The sequence below is a fragment of the Vipera berus genome (genome assembly GCF_964194415.1).
Source record: "Vipera berus genome assembly, chromosome: 4".
NCBI lineage: Eukaryota > Metazoa > Chordata > Lepidosauria > Squamata > Viperidae > Vipera > Vipera berus.
In genome coordinates this window covers 98,342,851-98,360,206 of record NC_138206.1, presented here as the reverse complement: position 1 = coordinate 98,360,206, position 17,356 = coordinate 98,342,851, and the positions used below count along the sequence as shown (strand labels likewise).

Genomic DNA, 17,356 nt, shown 5'->3' with positions numbered 1-17,356 from the left:
TAATGGGGGGAAAAGTCGCACCCTCCTGGCAACAACCCCCCACCCCTTCATCTACATCAGGGGTCTTCAAACTTGGCCCTTTTGTGACTTGTGGACTTCAACTTCCAGAATTCCTCAGCCAGCATGGCTGGCTGAGGAATTCTGGGAGTTGAAGTCCACAAGTCACAAAAGGGCCAAGTTTGAAGACCCCTGATCTTCATAACCGAAAGTCCCTTTTTAGCCCAGCCCTATTGTGACGCCAGGTGGCTCCGCCCAATCAACGGCTTTTAAAAGGGCCACAACCCGGAAACGACTGAGGTGAGAAGGTCGGAGAATTTTACAGTCTGGCAAGTCGAACGAGGTGGAGTCGACGGCCGTCCAACCTGGCAGGTGAGCTTTTTAAAGGGGTGGAAGAGTTCGGGCTGTCATAGAACCCCGAGATTGGTGCCAGTGTTTTCGAAGGTGATTGGCTAAGGCGCGTCATGTGAAATTCGGGGCGGGGGCGGGGGGAGGCTTTGAGTGAGAGAAATAGCGAGGTTGGGTTAGAGCGGGCTTTCAAACGGAGCGGCGCGTGCCCCTGGCAAGACCACGTGAGGGAAAGCGAGCGATCGTATTGGTCGACCGTGGTTTAAGACCCGGTTGGAGCGCCATGAAAGGAGCTTTCGTGGTTGTCAGTGGGTACGGGCAGCTCGGGCGTAAAGTCTCTTTGGCTCAAGGGAATTAACTCTCTTTCCCTTGAGCGGAGTCATAAAAATTAACTGTGTTAGTGGATGGAGAGAGTGAGAATGTGCCGACGAAAACTTCCCGTTCGACTGGACCGTTTATCCCAGGGTAGGCAACCTCGGCTCTTTTATGAGTCATGGACTTCAACTCCCAGAATTCCTGAGCCAGCATAGCTGGCTCAGGAATTCTGGGAGTTGAAGTCCATGACTCATAAAAGAGCCGAGGTTGCCTACCCCTGCCCTAAGGGGAGATCCACTCCTATCCTCATCCATAAAAGCCTGAAGTTGCCTTGAGCCTCAGTCTCTGTGTGTGTGTGTGTGTGTGTGTGTGTGTGTGTGTGTGTGTGTTCACATTCTGCTTCTTTCCGTCTTTCTAACCGTAATTTATTACTGCCATTAGGAATATTTATTGTTCATGGTTTTATTAGTTTTTAATGTTTCTAAGCCACCCAGAGTTGAGGGGGGCAGTAAATCAAATAAATAAATGGATTAACTGTAATTTGCCTGCTTTGCTAACCTAAAACAGTAAAGACTTCTGAACTCTTTTTAACAACTGTGTGAAAGGGGAAGGGGAATAGCTGAGTGAAATATTTTGTGGCTTATCCTAATAATATTAATTGGTTTTGCTGTACATCAGATGAACTACGCTTTAGGCTACGTATATTTATATCATCATTTATCATATAAAATGTCTTCAAATGCAACAGACCTATTTTGTTCTCTACCTTGCTTCCTGGAAAGAAACCATACTAAGGAACCTTTTGCCATTGAGGATTATACTCTGGAATAAATTGCTGATCCTTTTTTTTTTAAGTATAGGGGGTTCCTAGAAATATAAACCACTGAATGCATGTTTAGTATTGTGATAGTAATGTCTCCCTTTAACCTGTTTTGAGCAAATCAGAGAAAATTGTTGGCCATCACGTAGTACCTATCTATTATTGATATATGGAGGATTACAGGGCTCAAAATACCATATATATTCATGAAAAAATGCTGAGCCAAATCCCTTTAGTTTGAACTAGTAAGTCATATAAAAGAGTGACTTGGGGAGATACATTTTTTGTACATTTGCCCTATAATAATGCTATAAATATATAAAAAAAATCTGCAAAACTTTACAAGTGCAGTCAGTCATTTTTTGATATTAATACCAAGGAGGGTGAAAGCAAAAAACAACAGGAATTACTGAATTGTAATATAAAATTTTCCTGCAGAGAAATTTTCTTTTCAAAATATTTTTTTAAAAAATGCTTGTTTTTGAAAATGTTAGTTCTGAATTGTTGCTATTTTTTGCCTTAACTGAAAACATTCTACTTTATTTCACTGAGTGTTCAAAACTTTTTTTTAGGAATTGTAGCCTAACTTTCCCTCCAGCTCAAAACATTTATAGGTAAAGGTTCCCCTGCACATGCGTGCTAGTCGTTTCCGACTCTAGGGGCCAGTGCTCATCTCCGTTTCAAAGCCAAAGAGCCAGCGCTTGTCTGAGGACGTCTCCGTGGTCATGTGGCCGGCATGACTAGATGCCAAAGGCGCACGGAACGCTGTTACCTTCCTACCATAGTGGTCCCTATTTTTCTACTTGCATTTTTACGTGCTTTCGAACTGCTAGGTTGGCAGAAGCTGGGACGAGTAACAGGCGCTCACTCTGTTAACGCGGTACTTGGGATTCAACCCGCCAAACTGCCGACCTTCTGATCGACAAGCTCAGTGTCCTAACCCACTGAGCCAATGCGTCCCTTTACCTTTAAAACATTTATAGTAGACCTGTATAACAAAGATTTATAAGAATTCTATCAATTATCATGATAACCACTAATAAAAATGTAGAAGAGTCTTGTGCTGTTGAAGAAAGATGAAGAGTAAATCACACTGAGCATAAGAACCCATATTTGGGATTACATTTTGCTGACAATGGAGTGAAACATCCTTATTTCTTGGACTTTATTGCATCTGCACTTTCCCATCATCCAGCCTCTGGTTTAGAGTAATCCGATCCTACTGGGAAAGGATGAACTGCAGGGCCACTGTGAGGAATATTCTCATATTTGGCAGATAAGAGTTATTCAAATTCGCTCAGAGTTGGACTCCGATGGGCAAGGCCTTATATAGTTAGTTATTTGGAGTGAGTTTCCTGTGTTTCCTAAGGAAGTAAAGAGGGTTCTCCAGTCGGTTAGCTCAGCTACCTGTTTGTTAGATCCAGGTCCCTTCTGAGTGGTGAAAGATGACCTGTAATTAGGTTCATACAATGTCTTAAGGGGAACACCACTTAAATTCTTTAAGGAAGGAAGATATAGTCCCTTTAGCCTAGGAGGAGGTTGTTGGTACACCCTCTCCTCAAGGAGACACTGGACCCAACAGTCATGGTATCAGGCTGCAAACCCTACGGTCTTTAGAACCACTACATGCTTCTAACCTGTCAACAGTGTGGGAGGGAGAGAGGTGAGAATTCTGAATCTACAAGTGTCCTTATCAGTGTGAGAGTTGGAGCTGTTGAAGAGTTGTTTTGGCAAACTAAAGTTTCTTCTCAGAAGAATTAATGAACAATGTATTGGACAACGTAACCCGAACCTGTCAGAGAGGGGAGGGAAAGTTCCATCTTTTTAATTAACTGCTTCCCACCATTTCCTCAGAGTTAGCTTTCCTTTAACCCTACCTGTTTGTATATGCTCAATACAGTAATCATTAGAGGACACAATGGCTCTGGTGTTCTGCTTTGGTTGGGCTTTTCAGCCTGAGGTTGACACCTGGACAACTATCATTCAGCGTCCCCTTTTATAGAGGAGGTCAGGCTTCAGCTCTAGAGAACCTGAAAGAAGCAGATTATTTGGACTTGTTTCATGTCAGCGTTTAGTACAGAGACTGAATTGGTTGTGCTTTTGATGTCTTGTGACAAAACCAGGATGGTTTTAGTTAGGCATGTTCCCCCTGCTATTCCACATCACCATGAAACTGCTGGTTGAGATCATCTGTTGGATCAAGTATGGTGATAATCCCCATTTATATAACTTGGCCTCAGACCGTGTAAGTGATGTTATTGATGTCCTGTCCCAGTTCCTGGAGGCTGTGTGGATTTGGCTGAGAAGGAACAGACATAGGCTCTATCCCTGCTGGGGAGTCTCCATCTTTAGCCTTGGATTCAGTTACACTTTCCTATTCAAGACTGGTGCACAATTGGAGAATAATTTTGGACTCGCGGCTTCTGCATGAAAAGCAGATGGCAGCCAATGGAGAAAGGATCTTTGCGAAGAGTCATCTTATGTGCCAGTTGTACCCATTCCTGAATCAAAAGGCCCTTCATATGGTCAGTAATGTCCTAGGCATCTCAAGAATAGATTATTGCAAATGCAGTTACTTGGGGCTGCTCTTGAAGATCACTCAGAAGCTACAGCTAGTCTGTAAGCATGGGCGGTAATAAGCATGCTGCAATACAAATAGTCTTCACGTTATGACCAGTTGCTTATCAACCATGTGAAGTTATGACAAGCCCAAGAAAAGTACTTATGACTCACATTCAAAATTCTGATATTCGCAGTCATGTGACCATAATTTATGATTTTCTTTTTTTGCTGGAAACTGGTGCTTATCTTTCAGTTTCCAGCAAAAAAAATGCTGATTGCAATGATGGGTTTGCTTAATGACCACTGCAAACAAAAGTCATAAAATTAGGTTAGTCCCTTAATGACCAGCACAACTTACAACTATAATTCCAGGCTCAATTATAGTAAATTGAGGACAATCTGTGTGCTCATGTGACACCACCGCTCTATGAGCTGCACTTGTTTGGGTTCTGTAATTAGTAATTCACTGATTACTAATTTCCAATACCAACTATAAAGGAACGCACACATGCGTACTACCTACCATGTAGATAACAGTTGGTAATCTTATCTTTTTTCATGTTTAAACATTTCTGTTTGTTTAATAATTGTGAAGAAATCCCTGTTATATTACTTCATCTTATGGTTTATCTATTAGCAGGCATAAGGTAGTCTGGACTAGTCTCAATAGAAGTATATTGATGATTGCCGCCTAGAGTCGGTGTAGATAAATTTAATAATAAATAAATGTTATATTTATCACAGTCATTTTTTACAGTGAAGCAGTCAATGCTGCTTAGAATTTCCAATTAATCTTCACAACTATTTGTGAAGTATTGTGAAGCATTCTCTGCTAATCATAGATTACTCACTGGATTTCATTTCATGCCTATATGTTAGCCCAGTGCTGAAGTGGAATATTCTGCTTGCAACTTCAGTGGGGAAGGAATGCCATTTATACACTCCTATGCCTGACTCATGTTTCAAGCAGGAGTTTGCATCCATTCCTAAAAAGAGGTATTGGAGTGTTTTGGTTCATGGAAGACTATGAAGATATCACAGGAATGCTACAGATCACCCGTCATTTGGGGATTTAGAGAGGAAGAGGATGTCATTTGATTCTAGAATTTTGTGAGATTCAGCACGCCTTGTGTACCTTTCAGATATCTATGTTTAAAAATGATTTCATACCTTCCTTCATTTCTTCAGGGACTTCTTGACCTTTAAAAGACAGCTGCACGTAAACAGCGGTCCTGTTTCAAATGAAATTCAAATAACTGAATGCTTAAATCTGTCTGTGAAGTAAAATACAAAGCATTCTCACAGGTATTGTTCAATGGTTGTAATGCTGTTTGTTTTCACAAACCAGGATTTCATAGTTCCATAGTGGACAACTGCTGAGAGAAGTCTCTTAACCTTTTGATTTCAAAGGAGCTGTGGTTTCCACTGGTGCCTCCCTGGCTAATGTAAGAAAGGTGTTTTGCCATAAACGCTTCTGAGATATTTGGTAAGGCTGGACAGCGGCTGGCCCAAGCAGGAAGCCCGTTGTCTGCCTCTAAAGAAAATAGCAAGTTACAAAATGAAAGCATCAAAAGAACCAACAGGATGCAGTCCCAGGAGTCCCTTCTGGCATGTGGGTCCTTCTTGAAAGTTAGCACTGAGTGAAGAGTGACCTTAAAACTCGCTTTATTCAAACAGACTGGGCTCAGGTTTAAAGTTCAAGGCATTTTGTTTTTTCACCTGTTTCCTACAGTTTTCAGGAACTTCTAAAGAATTAATATGTAACTATATCTGGTCACTGAGCCAACAGCGAAGACTTTTTTTTCTTCCAAAGAAAGTAGTTATTGAAGTAAAAATTATAGAAAAATAGGATACTGTCTTGCAATACAGTAGAAATGGGTGAGCTCGGGTCTTTATAGAGCCATCAGTACTTCATCTTATGCCCAACGGATCTAGGGATTTCCTATGTACCTCATATGGAACATATTTTAATAATTTAAAATTTAAATAATTTCCCTTTGGTTACTTGGTGTAAGAAAAAGAAATAGGACAGGGAGATGCTGGTATTTCTGCTTTGTCTGGCTGCAACCGCAAGGCACGCATACAGGTGTTCCTAGACTACGACCACAATCGATACGGTCATAAGTTGCACCCACATCACCAGCTTCAATTTTACAATGCTTTTTATGTGGCAGTTAAGCAAATCTGCAGTCATTAAGTGAACATCTCGGCGAGATGGGCAGCAAACAAATTTAATTAATAATAATAGTAAGTGCAAACCCATTCTTGCAAGTGAGCATTATTTTTTTCAGAAATTGTTTTTTTTAAATAAATAAAATAAAAAATCAGAGTTATATGACCAGTACAAGTGGTCATAAAGGGGAACCAGTAGCCAAGTTCCAGAAATGCAGTGGGGGGAGGGAGTTGGCAGGACATATGTGCTTTATGATCTATAAAGCGCTCATTCCAAGAGTACTTTATAAGCGACCAGCCATATAAGCGACCAGCCAATCCCTGGATATTCCGACCTATCTTATAAAACTGAATAACAAAATCACATGAAAGTGTGTCCATTTCTGCTTTTATCTTATGAAAGACAGCTTATCACATCAAATTTCTAGCTCTTGGTTATTGATGGTTGTTTTTTTTTAACTTTTGCTGGACATAAGACACCAAAACTTTGGTGTGAAGTATTTGGTTTGGCTGAGTGAGGAAATAGAGGCAGAGAACAAAAAATTGGAGACTTCCTTTTTGCTAATATATTGCTCTTCGTTCAGCAATTTGATATAAGCATAATTTTAAAAACTACAATCCAAAATATTGTGCCAATATTCTTGCTAGAAAGTCTTGTATTATATTGTAAATTATCATTTTTATGCTTGGAATATTACTAAATAAATATTTACGCTAGCCTGATTGACAGATCAGTCAAATTTAAATCTGAGGTTTCTTCTGGGGATGAATAAATGTAGATTTACATCAGTCTTTTAAGTCCTTTGGATTTAAGTTAGTTCACTCTGCTTGATTCCCAAATAACGGCAGAAAAATGTGGAAAATGTAACACTGCAGTGATTCATCTGCTGCTCCCTCTATCATAGTAACAGCTATTTTGCTAAACACGGGCATTTCCTAGCACTGGATTACATTTTTGCAGAACAAGAAACAAAATCCAGGAGAAACCAAACAATGAGTGGACAGCTTGTCCTCCAGTGTCTCTGGCAGGATTCAGTGACAGCTCATTTCCACATTAGTGCCTTATAGCATCTCTTGGAGTCTAGCTTTTGCATCAAAACAACAGACTTTCTATCACTTCAGAGATGGTTCCAGGATGTTATATTAGTTCCCCACTAATAGTGTATTTATAAGTAAATTAGTTGCAATTTTTAATAAAAGTTTTAATAAAAGAAAAAATAATAAAAGCAAAAACATGCTCTGCTGTTGACCAGCTACAGCTGCTATTAATATGCTTCTAATACTCTTACAAGGAATTACTGAATTAGTAGCTTGAAATAAAATGCACCCTAACAGATCTGAATGAATGATCCTAGTTAAGGTTTTTCAATTATTTTAATTTGTTCCCCCCTCCACCCCAATGTACTCCATATGTTCTTTTTTATCACTGTTACTTTTCCTTCCTCAGGTAAATAAGCCTTACCAGCAGTTGGATAGGCTGTCAGTTGTAGTTAAAAGAAATTACTTGAAAAAAATGACACACAGATTTCACTCATTTTCCCAGGATATTAAACTTTAATGGCTGAAGTATGAATATTTCATGACAGAATCTTTTCAATAAGTTGTTTTGTCCTGAAGTATATTGTGAGGCCTAATTTCTGACTAGTCAGAATAGTTAAATACTGTAGTTGCCAACTTTTTTCTTTAGAATACAAATCAGGACACATCTATCTCTGCTGTTACATATTTTATTTATACTGCCCGGTTTTTTTTTTTACTATCATTGTAAAATTAAGCACCAGCTATTGTTATTTCCTCTTTCTACAAGATGAATAATTAGCCTTTCAATAGAGGTGAAGTGATTATTTTATTTAATTTTATTTACCGTATTCTATTTCTATAACTATCTTTTCAGCCAAGTAACTCTAGACGGTGTACCATTCTAAAACTATAAAACAGTTAAAACAATAAAGCATCCAAAAAAAACCCCAAAAACCACCCAGTCACAATCCTGGAGCAACAGAAAAGTTAGCATCCACATTTGTGTACATTGATCTGGTTAACAACAACAGCCTGGTATACTTTTGCAGAAAAAGATACAATTGCAAGCAATTTTGCCACCTGGATTTCCCCCCCCCCAATAGCTGAAATCGTGATTGCAGGATACAGCAATGACTGAGGGAGAAATCTGTTTTAAACAATGCCTGCAGATTAGCCCGAGGAACAGGAGGCAGAAGGTTGCTTGGGATGGGAAGCACAGGATCCCCTGCTTTGCTCCATGCAAAAGAGAAAGAAGGCAAAAGAAGCTCCAGATGCCACACTTCTCCCCACCCACCACCTCTACCCCGATCAGCAGCAGCCGTGGAGAAAAAAACATGAGTTGGTTGGTTTTCCATTGAAGGGAAAACAGAATATGATTGTTGCTCTTTCTGCATCCAAGCCAAAGCTAAACCACCAAAGAGGACCAGAGCTGGTCCTGAAACAACCAAAGTCATGCACACATAAGGCTACGGGATTGTTACTGGTACTTGCATGTAATTCCCCATTAATTAAACACCACCTGGAAGATGCTGCCTGAACATCTAAGCTAAACAGCGCAATTAAAATGTGACATATATTTCAGCACTTGATTTCCCATTGTGGCGTTCCATTTTTTTATATTTTTGTTTTGATTTGTGGAGGGCAATAAAAGGAGTATTTGTGGCATAAAATCCAAATCAGAATCCTGGTGTGAAATCACATCTGTGAGAGAAACCAATATTCTGTGAAGTCACTTAAATCAATATTTGACCATGAAATCCCAGTGATTTAAATCATCATTTAACTGTGTTTTAAAGCAGAGTTAAATGACTCCCACTCAAACTCTTAACAAGAAAACCCCCACAAAACAGCAGTCCTAAACTCCCCTCTGAGAGCCAGTTTGGTGTAGCGATTATGGCACCCGACTAGAAACGAGGAGATCATGAGTTCCTTCAGCCACAAAGCCAGCTGGGTGACCTTGGGCCATCACATTCTCTCAGCTATGGGCAAACCATTTCCCAAAATATTGCCAAGACAAACACCCAAGCACTCATCAAAACCCATGAACAACCTGAAGTCATACCCATATTGAGTCTTCTGACCTCTTATAGCTAGATATTTCCTGGTCACTTCATCTCTCTCTTGATGCCTCAATGAGACAGCAGCAAGAACAAAGTATCCCGTCCCCTTTTTTCTTAACCTCTGTCATACTTCACAAAGTGGTGTCCTGCTCCTGCTATCCCAGGACACTAGTCTGATTATGAACATTTCAAGAATGGGAGGGGAGAAGATGCTGAGCGTTGTGGTTACGTACACAACCCAGGGTTATTCATCTTGTATGCTTGGTCTCAGAATTCAAAACAGCTAGGGAATGGGAAGGTTGATCAGGTAACTGAAGGATTTCTGCTACAAACATTGGTCTTATTTTAAGTTTAAATCTCCTGACTGGCTATTTACTTCTATAAAATAGATTGCCAATAATTGTGATCTAAAAGGGAAAGTATATTCCTATATTTTAAGGATGGCCTTGGAGACTTTTTTGCCTCTTGGAATCAGTTCTGTAACAGAATAACCAGAGCTTCAATTTCTTTATGATACATGAAGATGAAGAAGCTTTATTCTGCTTTTTTTTGGGGGGGGGGGGGAGAAAAAAAATCCCTTTCGTGTTCCCAATGAAAAAAATGCATAATGTAAATAAAGTATATCTTTTGCAAACAGATATGAAGATTTCAATGTACATTTTTAATTCCTTTTTTTATACTTACTCTGGCAAATGACCTCTTGATTGTGAACAATTTGTTTTACAATTCTCCCATTTTAGAATTCAAAGTGAACACAAGTCCCCAGTGGGGATTAATTGCACATTTAACTCTGATTCTTTTTCAGTCCTCAGTGGGCAAAATTTCTTCCTGAAGGGTCTGCATTTCTTACTCAAATCACTATCTGGAAAATTATGATATTTTTGTTCCAAAACAAAAACAACCACCGTTAATTTCTTATCTTTGTGGAAGAATATAACACCCCTAAACTATTTCATGAGAGAAAAAAGAGAAATATTTTGGAAGAAGGTTAAATGTAAATAAGCTAAATGTTTATGAAACAGACCAAATCATTATAATGTCTTGAAAAGAAGGCATCATCATTATGCTGCCTTGGTTTTCAACTAGTGAGAATATCACTAGAATATCACTAGAGCTAAAGGGAATATCCCTCTGTTAATGACTTCATGGCTAAGATAGAAGTTGAACTAGCAAACAGGTTGATACTTTCATACTCTGCTAGAAACTTCCAGACTCTTATGAGATGAAATTTGACAGGGGGAGGGGAAAACAGAATGAATAAAAACATTGTAGGTTGAAAAGACCCTGATCGAAGGCAGTTGCTATACTGTGGTCTTCTATTATACCAGGGCTTTTCAACCTTTTCACAGATTGTACCACTTTTAGGACACGACAATATTTGAGTATCACCAGTGCTTAGTTAGCAAGGTGTCAAAAACCTGATGACTAAAAAAAAAAAGGGTGGGGGAGGGGATTTTGGGTTTTACTGATTAGATTCATTTGTTGTTATAGAAATGGCTAGTTTATAATATTATGGAAAAGTAAAAAGTTGAGGTTCAATGTTAATGCTTCCTTCTACTGCAATAGAGGAAGTCTGTTCTTTTTCCTTTTTCCCCCTTTTTCCTCCCCACTGTGTCCTACTATTTGCTTTTGTGTTTTTGTATTTTATTTATTCTATAACTAATAAACTATTACAAATTGTAGAAAAAAAGAAAAAAAAGTACCAGTTTTAATTTCTTCGGTGGCTGTTCCTTTGCTGAATCACTTTCCCTTTGTACTGACAAATGTATGATGAATTTATCCATGTTTATTAATATGCACCACTACCAGCTAGTTCAGGGGTCTTCAAACTTGGCACTTTTAAGACTTGTGGACTTCAACTCCCAGAATTCCTCAGCACTCATGGCTGGTTGAGGAATTCTGGGAGTTGAAGTCCACAGGTCTTAAAGTTTCTAGGTTTGTAGACTCCTGGAGCTAGTTGGTTGGCCCTTCTGAGCTCTTCCACAGTGTAGTAAGAATGCACCCCACCCCATCCCTTCCCTGTACCCTTAAAAACACAGTAATCAAGTGAAAAGCAAGAAAATAAAGAAACACAAACTCCGTTTTTTTTCTCTTTAAGCTGCCTCAGGTGTGTCACGTGTCACAATGTTGGAACCCAGACAGAAAAGCTCCGGCAATTGCGAAAAGCTTTAGCTTTAAATTAAGCCAGATTACCTTCAAAGAAAACTTTCTAAAAGCCACAGTCAGACTCAAAGGGGGTAAAACTAATTACATTTGTTTAAATGGATTAAACCTTTCCTGTTGTCTTTTTTCCCCTTCCCCCTCCACCCCTTTTTTTCTTCAGTTCACCTCCAGCTCCGAGCTGCTTCTGGAAGTGCCAGTCAGCTGGAGCCAATCAGCTGGAGCCCGCAGTCTCCTGGGGCTTCTGCCGAGCCCAAACAGTCCTATAGCTCCACGGCCTCTCCCTCTCTCAGGCTTGGCTCGCTTAGGCTCATTCCCCTCCCCTGCTACACTTGGCTAGCAATCACGTACCACCTGCCATGTGGCAAAGTACCACAAGTGGTATGTGTACCACCCGTTGAAAAGCCCTGTTCTATGCTGTTTGCTACTCTGGCTTTGTCATTGTCAACTTGGGCCTACATCAGTGGTGGGATTCAGCCAGTTAGCACCACTTCAACAGAACCAGTAGCTAATTTTTTGTTGCCCAGGCCCAGAGTGGACTTCCGGAAGCAGCAACCACACAGAGAACCGGTTGTTCACATATTTGAATCTCACCACTGGCCTACATTAATAACCACTCTATTCTAAAGTCTTAACAGCATAAATTTTCATATGTTTTCCTAAGGATTTCTGGGAATTATAGCTTGAAAGCATAAGAATTCATTAAACGGGGCCAAAACTAAGTGCATTCATGTACAAACCAAGTTTTTTATTAGGAGGAAAGATGTAGCTCAAGACTCAAGCTGGATTTTTTTTTCCTAAAAACATTGTTCTGGGTTTGATTGTTCATTTTGCTTGGTTCATTTGTTTCATTTGCCACTTATAAGCATTTTGGACCATTAGAAGGCCAATTTTAGTTCAGACAGTTGCAATACACAACACATGTTCTAATGAATAAGAGAGAGAAAAGGATTTGGAAGAAGTGTAATTAAGCTCAGGTTCAGGTGCACTGTCCACCATTTAAAGCTGGGGTGTCCAATCTTGGCAACTTTTAAGTCCTGTGGACTTCAATTGGCAGAATTCCCCAGGCAGCCAGGCTTAACCATATTGGCTTGGGAATTCTGGGAGTTGAAATTCACAAGTCTTAAAGTTGCCAAGGTTGGACACCACTGTTTCAAAGTATCTCCATTACCTTTTACTGCCCTACTAGCCTCCAGATGGTTGAATGCAATTATTATAGTTATTGCCTCCATCTGGGGTAATGGGATGGGTTATAGTGTAACATATTTAGAGGCCGCTTGCCTGAGAAAGGCTATTCTGCACCTGATAATTGGAGATTACATTGTTGTGCTAGAAAAGCAGATATGGTCTTTCCTGGGCAGTTTTTGGCACAGCAAAATCTTGAAAGCATCAGGTATGTTGAGCTTTAGTTAAACAAAACCACTGGAGAGAAAGGGGAATATTACTGGATCTTGTGACTTTAATAAATATAAGGGCTTTTTCTTTCTGTGTTAGAAAAGCTGCTTTGAACGTGGGATATAATATACACACAGAGAAGATAAAAGTCAGCCCCTATTTCTGTTAGTGGCATTTTCTTCTCTTTTAAAAACAATATGGCTTGTTAAATTCACTGACAAATAATCTCAGTGGCTAAACTAGGTTCAGCATTATGCAAAACACATTTTGCATTCTTTATTTGAAGTACTGTTATTTCACCATTCAGCCATGTCTGACTCTTGGCGACTTGATAGGCAAGTGCTATCTATGCTTAGAAGTATTAGAAAACCTGTTTCACTTATGGATGAAAATGAATGAACCTTTATTGTCAAAGTACAACCACGTATACATTGAGATTGGCTGAGCCTCCCTTCGTGCCCCCACCCCCAGCTTACAGTGACACAAACCCTCCATCTTATTACACCATGTGAGCTAATTGCACAACACACTGGCCTCGCAAGTCAGTCATGCATAAAGTTTATAAAATTATATCCCGTTCAAAAGCCTATCAGCCCATGGATAAAAGCTGTTTTTCAGCCTGTTGGTGCGGCTGGCTATATTCCTATATCTCCTACCCGATGGTAGGAGAGTAAAGAGGTACCGACCAGGGTGTGAGTCATCCCTGAGAATTTTCCTCACTCTTCCAAGGCAACGAGCCCTGGCGATGTCATCCAGTGGTGTCAGGGGACAGCCCACAATGTCTTGTGCTGTGCTCACCAACCTCTGTAATGCTTTCCTATCCACGGCTGTCAGAGCAGCATACCAAACCACAATACAATACAAGAGGACGCTCTCTATAGTAGACCGGTAAAAGAGGGTCATTAGCCGTTGTTCTACCCTGTTCTTCCGCAAGACCCTGAGAAAGTGAAGCCTCTGTTGGGCCTTTCTGGCCACCTGGGTTGTATTAACATTCCAGGTCAGATCTTCGCAGAGGTAGACTCCCAGAAATTTAAAGGAGGAAACTCTCCACACAGTCCTCCCCGATGTAAAGTGGGGCAGGTTCCTCCTTTTTCCTCCGGAAGTCTAGCACCATCTCTTTCATCTTACCGATGTTCAGGTGCAAGTTGTTGTTACAACACCATATGGATAGTTTTTGTACCTCCGCTCCATATGCTGTCTCATCCCCACCTGTAATAAGACCCACCACGGTAGTATCATCTGCGAACTTAATTATTGCAGTAGATGGGTCGGATGATACACAGCAAAGAAGATATTCAGCTCCTCAGCCAATGAGGCATCGGTGTTTGCCATGCTCCTCGTGCTGCCCTTGTGGTTGGTTAAGTGCTGCAGTCCCTGCCATACTTGCCTCGGATTGTTGTCTGCTAGGTGGTTGTCTGCTAGGTGCACCTCAAGAGGCCACCAGATGTTACATGCCTTAACTTAACCTTCTGTATGTGAAAATATATGGAGCCCTGTTATTCCATGCATTTTCTTGTGTAGAGAGACAACTAACCATGTGTCTATCTTCCCCTTCATCCTTCAGTACTGAAAAGATATATGACCTCAAATGGCTAGTGGACTGAAGATCTGATATGACTTGCAACCTCTGAACTGTTTACAGACATAAACTATGTCTGGAGGATTGCAATGAGATAATGTACTTTTTTAGATTTATTTTTAAATTCCATCTTTATTATTTTTATAAATAAGGTGGTGAACATACATACTACTCCTTCCTCCTATTTTCCCCACAAGAAATACACATTCCCTGTAATGTGAGTTGGGATGAGAAGAGAGTAACTGGCCCAAGGTCACCTAATTGGCTTTCATGCCTAAGGTGGAAATTGAACTCACAGTCTCCTGCTTTCTAGCCTGGTGCCTCTTACTTAGACCAAGCTGGCACACTATTTATTATAACTGTTAAGTAGACCTTTATTTTTAAAAAGTATGAAAAGCTATATCTCAATTCCTTTGTTATTTTGCTTTTATTCCTTTAAATTTCTTGTTCTGTTTTGTTCCTTTGTTCTGTTTAATTATGTAAAGGCAAAGTTATGATTCTGCAGACATAAGTTCTTCAAATTGTCTTGATCTTTGCTGAGATGTCAATATTCTTTTGATGAATATTTGTAGAGACTAGAAATTTAAAGATCTTTAATAACTGTTTGTAATAAGTGGTTTCTTTGGAGGAATGTGCTAAACCATTCTCAACTGGGCACAGTTACCTGATTGCAGGGGGAGATAAGTGATCTTTTATTAGCTCAGATTGTAGGTACAGAAAGCACTGGAACCACATACATGGCTGCTTAACCCAATTCATAAGACTTTTTTGTGCAGTTGCAGGACCCACTGGAACGTTATAAACAAACTTATTACAACTAGGAAGTCGTCTACTATCCACAACAATAATCAATTACTCATTACGTTCACTGTAGTGAAAAGCTTTTGCAAATTTTAACAAATGTGAGAAATAGCAGTTTATACTCTTGTCTTGTTTTAAACAAGTATATTTACTGCTGACAGAGATTTAAATGCAAAAATCTATGTTTTCTTGCTTTCTTTCAGTCCCTTCAGTTGGAAGAATGGTCCGGGTGTTCGTCTATGGAACACTAAAGAAAGGCCAGCCAAACTACCCACACATGGTAAATGGGGTTCATGGGACATCCCAATTCCAGGCCAGAGGACTTACAGTGGAGAAATACCCACTAGTTATTGCAGGCAAATACAATATTCCTTATTTGCTGAATAATCCAGGAAAGGGGCACCGTGTCACTGGAGAAATATATTTGGTTGATGATCAGATGTTGCAATTCCTTGATGAATTTGAAGGATGCCCAAACATGTATCAGCGTACTCCAGTAAAAGTTGAGGTACTTGAGTGGGAAAATAAAAGTAGCACATCTGAAGGAACATCAGCAATTAAAAACATTCTGGAGTGTTATGTGTATAGTACTACTACTTATAAGGCAGAATGGATGCATCTCCCTTACTATGATAACTATGATTCTTTTGGGAAGCATAATCTTTCCTACGTCTTACGAGAAAGCAGAGAATAAAAGTGGAAAATCAAACAATGCTTCTACCGAAGAACATCTTTACTATTTTATACTGAAATGCAGTCCTAATTTAGCTCTTCAGAATATAGTTGAACTTGGTTTTAAACTTCATCTAGAAGATTATTTGTGGGCATGTGCAAGTAAAAGTTCCATACCAGCCAAAAATGGACCAAGGGAGAATGGGGGAATCCATTGAACAACAGAGAGTTGCCTTCAGAATCCAACCATCTGCTTTCCAATGACTTCCAAACGAACAGGAAGATGAAAGAATGACATGAACGCCAGCACTCATGAAACAAAAGATTTTTATATCAGTAATGTACCCATTTATTTTTTGTCACTGACTTCTTGCAATATATAATTTTCATACATCATGCTGGTTTTCTTAATATGAACCTTCTTAAAATTATTAATTGTATAGTACCAATGAGTTCAAAACTGACAAAATTCTTATATTACTACTGGCTTCAAATAATGTAATATGTTCAAAATTTTCAGAATTCATGGGTTTTGATATTTTAAACAATCAGTATTCTAGAGTTATAGGACCTGAAACATGTAGTCTCTTCCATTTGAAATAAATCTAGACTTTTTTTAAAAATGTGGCAAATTCACAAGTGCTAAAATAAATCTATAGCTGAATAAAATACAGGTAGTCCTCAACTTATGACTACAATGGAGCCCAAAATTTATGTTGCTAAATGAGACATCTGAGTTTTGCCCCATTTTATGACCATTCTTGCCATAGTTGTTAAGTGAATGACTGCAGTTGTTAGTAATGTAGATGCTAAGTGAATCTGGCTTCCCCATCGACTTTGCTTGTCAGAAGGTTACAAAAGGGGACCACGTGACCCCGCAGCACTTCCAGCATCATAAACATGAGTCAGTTGTCTGGATTTTGATCGCATGATGACCACGGGGATGCTGCAACTGTCATAAGCATGGGAAATGGTCATGTCACTTTTTTCAGTTCCAGTGTAAGTTTGAATGGTCGCTAAACAAACTGTTGTAAGTCGAAGATTCCTTGTATTCAATTTAAGCATAAACAGGGTTTGCTGTATGTCTTAACCTTCCTTTACTCATTTTTTATAAAAATGGTACAGTATGAGAACAGAGGACAATAGTGCATTGCCTTTTCATCTGCTGTAAGGGAAGGAGAGGCAAAGCCTGGAGCAGAGTCGAGAGAGGAACCAGCCTGGAGTCTACATACCCACAAGCAGTCCAAGTTCAGCCCCTCCTGAATTCCCTTAATTCTTATCTACTGCCAATTTAGTGATGACTGTTAATTGACTAGATTCCTCTCTCTCTCTCTCTCTCTCTCTCTCTCTCTCTCTCTCTCTCTCTCTCTCTCTGTGTGTGTGTGTGTAAGCAATAAATCTGATTAACTGCAACTTGATTCTTTGTACTTTACGTCTACTACCTTAATAGGTCTC

The 17,356-nt window shown here is 39.6% G+C and overlaps 1 protein-coding gene across 1 annotated transcript; it reads left to right on the top strand.

Moving 5' to 3' along the window:
- Positions 1-311: 311 nt before the first annotated feature.
- On the top strand, positions 312-17,306 carry GGACT (gamma-glutamylamine cyclotransferase). The gene is made up of 2 exons (XM_081326255.1): positions 312-369; positions 15,433-17,306. The coding sequence occupies exon 2, from the start codon at positions 15,450-15,452 to the stop codon at positions 15,921-15,923; it is 474 nt and encodes a 157-aa protein (XP_081182381.1). The 5' UTR covers positions 312-369; positions 15,433-15,449; the 3' UTR covers positions 15,924-17,306.
- Positions 17,307-17,356: the final 50 nt, after the last annotated feature.